At 50.8% G+C, this 5000-nt stretch overlaps 1 protein-coding gene across 1 annotated transcript in view; it reads right to left on the bottom strand.

Annotated features, from left to right (window-relative positions):
- Window positions 1-606: 606 nt before the first annotated feature.
- Window positions 607-5000, bottom strand: part of LOC113591659 (muscarinic acetylcholine receptor M3) — a 68652-nt gene continuing 64258 nt past the window's right edge. Inside the window, exon 3 of the mRNA XM_035533204.1 lies at window positions 607-2324. Within this exon, the coding sequence (XP_035389097.1) occupies window positions 607-2292 (1686 nt within the window). The 5' untranslated portion in view covers window positions 2293-2324. The remainder of the gene's footprint in view (window positions 2325-5000) is intronic.

Raw genomic sequence — 5000 nt, 5'->3', positions numbered from 1 at the left:
ATATAAAATGATTTTATAGAATGAATTGCAGGCCGAATAATAACATCAACATAAGTACTTGCTTGTCTAAAACTGGATACGTATCACCTTACACAGTCCATATATATAAGCAGGTTTATAAAACAATTCCTGTGTAAAAAAAACAAACAAAAAAAAAAAACACTATATTTTTAACATTCGCAACAGAGACTAATATATTTTGGCCAGCATTTATGCATCAGTGACGATAACCACACACCACGGCCAAATACGCAGGAATCAAAACACCAGGAACAAGATGAACTGTATCATAAAGTTTAAAAAGGTTGAACATTGAAAGGGCACCCTAAGAGCATTAGCTGTAGTAGTCCAATCACTGTTCAGCTGGAACAAACACTGTTAACACTGGTCACGTGGGCTTGAACGGGGAGTCAGAATGGAGGTATTACTTAACACCAGCGAGCGCCTTCACAGTTATGAACCGAGCAGCTGTTACTCCAACAGTAGGCATTACTGTGGGCAAATCATCGCAAACCCATAGTTGAATTGTCCACCTACGGCATCTGTGAAGGGTCAGTTTGCGGAGCCTGTACCCGTCTTCGCCGTAGGCTGCCTCTGCACTGCCGGTTACTTCCTGTAGGCCACCGCCACGGTCCTCGTCTGGATCCGGTTCTGGCCGTCCCAGCGGCAGAGCAGGATCATCCGGAAGGTGGTGCGGAAGGTCTTGTTGCACAGGGCGTAGCACATGGGGTTGACGGTGCTGTTGACGTAGCAGAGCCAGTAGCCCAGCGCCCACAGCGACTCGGGGATGCAGCCGTCGCAGAAGGTGTTGACCAGCACCATGATGTTGTAGGGCGTCCAGGTGATGATGAAGGCGAAGAGGATGGCCAGGAGCGTCTGTGCCGCCTTCTTCTCCTTCACCAGCGTCATCTTCCTGCGCTTGTGCGCCCGCATCTTGGCCTTGGAGGTGAAGCGCTTCGCCAACGCCGCATCTTTGGAGGAAAGAGGCACCGAGGGCGATCCGGAGCCAGACGGACCCCCGGAGGTGTTCGGCTCGTCCATAACGCACGGGGTCTCGGGGGAGGTCTTGCGCATACCTTTACTGGATGGCCTTTCTAAGGCGACGCCTTTGGGGGTCGGGTAGTGCTGCTCGGACGGGTTCCTTTGCGCAGGGTTCTCGCCAGGTCGCACTCGAGAAGGGCCGACTGCAATGGAATAGATGGGCCTTGCCTCCGTGCCCTCCTCGTCCTCATCCTCGTCTGACTGGTCAAGGGACACCCCGGCGTCATTGTTATTCCAGCTGTCGCTACTGCTGTGTTCCAGATCGCCAGCGTGACGCGCCCTCCGACCTCTGCGACCCAGCGGCCAGAACCGGAAGCGCTCCGGCTTCTTCCTCCCGGAGTCTTTCTGCGCCAGCTGGTTCTGCTCGTAGCCGACGCTGTTCCGAGAGCAGCCAGCAGGGGGCATCATGGTGGTGGCTTCCTCCTGGTTCCCCGAGCCCTTGAGCCCTGCTAGGTCTTTGGAGCGGTTCTCCGTCTCCTTGTAGATCCTCCAGTACAGCACGGTCATGATGGTGACAGGCAGGTAGAAGGCGGCCATGGCAGTGCAGAACGTGATGATGGGCTCGGAGAGGAACTGGATGTAACACTCCCCGGGCGGCACCGTCCTCTGCCCAACAAAGTACTGCCAGAACAGGATAGCAGGAGCCCAGAGCACAAAAGAAATGGACCAGGCCAGGCCGATCATGGTCATCGCCCTCTTAGTGGTCCGTTTGGCCCTGTACGTCAGCGGCCTGGTCACAGAGAAGTACCTGTCAAAGCTGATCACCAGCAAGTTCATGACGGAAGCGTTGCTGGCCACGTAGTCGACGGCCAGCCACAGGTCACACGCCCAGTTCCCAAGTGTCCACTTGCCCATGACGATATACGTGGTGTAGAGGTTCATTGACAGGACACCGATGATGAGGTCAGCGAAAGCCAGGCTGAGGAGATAATAATTATTCACCGTCTTCAACTGCTTGTTGACCTTAAAAGACACAAGCACCAGGATGTTCCCAATGATTGTGAGAAGAGACAGAGACCCCGTCAGCAGGACGATGATGATCACCTGCCACACGGAGTGACCGCCCAGGGGGTCATACACCGCAGTGGGCGTCAGCGTTGCATTATGGGAGCTGGTCAAGTTGGCACCCCATGGGAGGGGGGAGACGTTGGCGAGGTCGTGAGGGATAAAGGCGGTGTCGGGATAGTCTCGCATTCCAGGGGAGTTGTTGCTCAGGAATAATCCAGTGTCGGATCTCGAGGTCTGGTTCATGGTGAGCCCTGGGCATGTTCTGGAGATGAGGCCTGGCAGAGAGAAACAAAGTCTTAGCCTCAAGGAGCAATAATCGAGGAGCGCTTATTCTAATACAACAGCTCAGAGCAAGAAAACAAGACAATAAAAAATAATGAGGAGACATAAATCACTGTAGCTCGCTGAACATGCTCACGAGTAAAACACCTCCGAAAGCGCATCGTGTAATATCAGACACTTGGAAGTGCTTGATGTATTTGATTTGGAGCACAGCCATATTGTGATGACTATGTCAAGGAGTTGTCATCTCCTGTGTTTGGCTTATGTTAGAATAAAGTTTCAGGTTCAAATCGATCTGGAGAATGTTTAGACACCACAGTCAGTGAGTACTGAGTCAATTACAAACGTGTTAACAGTTAACACGTCACAGTAAGTGAACACAGAGTCCAGTACATACGTGCTAACAGTTTTGGTGGTTAGGTCTCCAACAGCATTTCACTGCTGCTGGATAAATCACACTAGAGGACATATAAATGATGTTAAATGATATGGATGGACCAAATGGCTCAAACACCAAGGTTATACTTTTCATTCTTTACTTGCCCTGGTATTGAAATCTCAATTTGAGATTTTTCCGTCAGTCTGTAGAAACGCCCGAACCCCACCGCGTCGTGTTTTTTTGTTATGAAAGGTCCTAGTTTCAGATTGAGTATTAGGGTTATTATGGGAGAAAGCACAGTGCGTCATTCCCATCTCTGCAGGCACGCTGAGCACACATCAGCAGATGACTGCAGAAACACTCAGTACGCAATAAGAGAGACGAGATCAGGATACAAGAGCTTTGTTCTCACACGCAGTCAGGAATGGATGTATAGCGCCTGTTATCCTAGCAGGACTCTGGAGATTACACGCCCTACGTAGCATGCTAGGACTTTATCAATTTCATGAACAGAGCCCTGCACATTTCACACTATTTGCAGTACAGCTGTTGTATATTTTGATATACAATGATGAACATAATTGACATTGTTGCTGATGACACAATAAAACAATAATGAAGTCTTAACAAGCTCACAGTAACAGTAGTTCGGTCCTTATGTTCTGTTCAACATTTTATGTGTATCAACACCTGTGACATTTTAATAGCACAACTAAAAGGGAATTTGATATGTTTTCATTGGGCTCCTAACAATTCCAAAAAGATGTCAAAACCAAAATAACACTTCAAATAACACTTCTTGTATAATAAACAATCCCTAATAATCGAATGTTTTATATTAATTAAAATCCTAGAGAAGTGCCCTGTTCAGCCTTCCAGTGACATTAGAATAACATAAAAAAGTTATTACAAACATCACGAGAGACTTCCAATCTTTATCAAACTGTTTTTATCCAGTGGGGCATGAAAAAAGTGATCCATATCTGTGTCGTATAAATACATCAATCACGCACAGCACCACAGGAAGGCCGAGACTGTGCAGACGTTCTGTAGGTGTGTTAACCCCGCCGTCTTCCTGCTGGGAACGCTAATCTAATTATGCCATGATTAATAATCGCAGGACAAGGCGCCATATGCTGACAGCAGGCCTGCTGGGATTGGACAGCAGGCCGAGGCTGTAATCTGCTGGGATTGGACGTGTATAAATATCCCAACATCTGTAAATAATGAGAGGGAGTGAAGTATAGAATGCCAGAGAAGAGGAGAGAGAATGGGGGGAGGGAGAGAGAGAGAGAGAGAGAGAGAGGGAGAGGGGGGGAGAGAGAGAGAGAGAGGGAGAGGGGGGGAGAGAGTGGGAGAGAGGGAGAGAGAGAGAGAGAGAGAGAGAGAGAGAGTGAGAGAGAGGGAGAGAGAGAGAGAGAGAGAGAGAGAGGAGAGAGAGAGAGAGAGAGAGAGAGAGGGGGGGAGAGAGTGGGAGAGAGGGAGAGAGAGAGAGAGAGAGAGAGAGAGAGAGAGAGAGAGAGAGAGAGAGAGAGAGGGGGGGAGAGAGTGAGAGAGAGGGAGAGAGAGAGAGGGAGAGGGAGGGGGGGAGAGAGTGAGAGAGAGGGAGAGAGAGAGAGAGGGGGGAGGGAGAGAGGGAGAGAGAGGGAGAGGAAGAGGGAGAGGGAGAGAGAGAGAGAGACTGAGGGGGGGAGAGAGTGAGAGAGAGGGAGAGAGAGAGAGGGAGAGGGAGGGGGGGAGAGAGTGAGAGAGAGGGAGAGAGAGAGAGAGAGAGAGAGAGGGGGGGAGAGAGTGAGAGAGAGGGAGAGAGAGAGAGAGAGAGAGAGAGAGAGAGTGAGAGAGAGGGAGAGAGAGAGAGAGAGAGAGAGAGAGGGAGAGAGAGAGAGAGAGAGGGGGGGAGAGAGTGAGAGAGAGGGAGAGAGAGAGAGGGAGAGGGAGGGGGGGAGAGAGTGAGAGAGAGAGAGAGAGAGAGAGAGAGAGAGAGGGAGAGAGAGAGAGAGAGAGAGAGAGAGAGAGAGAGAGAGAGAGAGAGAGGGAGAGGGGGGGAGAGAGTGAGAGAGAGGGAGAGAGAGAGAGGGAGAGGGAGGGGGGGAGAGAGTGAGAGAGAGGGAGAGAGAGAGAGAGAGAGAGAGAGAGGGAGAGAGAGAGGGAGAGGGGGGGAGAGAGTGAGAGAGAGGGAGAGAGAGAGAGGGAGAGGGAGGGGGGGAGAGAGTGAGAGAGAGGGAGAGAGAGAGAGAGAGAGAGAGGGGGGGGAGAGAGTGAGAGAGAGGGAGAGAGAGAGAGAGAGAGA

The sequence above is a fragment of the Electrophorus electricus genome, chromosome 14, assembly GCF_013358815.1.
Source record: "Electrophorus electricus isolate fEleEle1 chromosome 14, fEleEle1.pri, whole genome shotgun sequence".
Taxonomy (NCBI): Eukaryota; Metazoa; Chordata; class Actinopteri; order Gymnotiformes; family Gymnotidae; genus Electrophorus; species Electrophorus electricus.
This window is presented reverse-complemented; position numbering and strand designations above follow the sequence as displayed.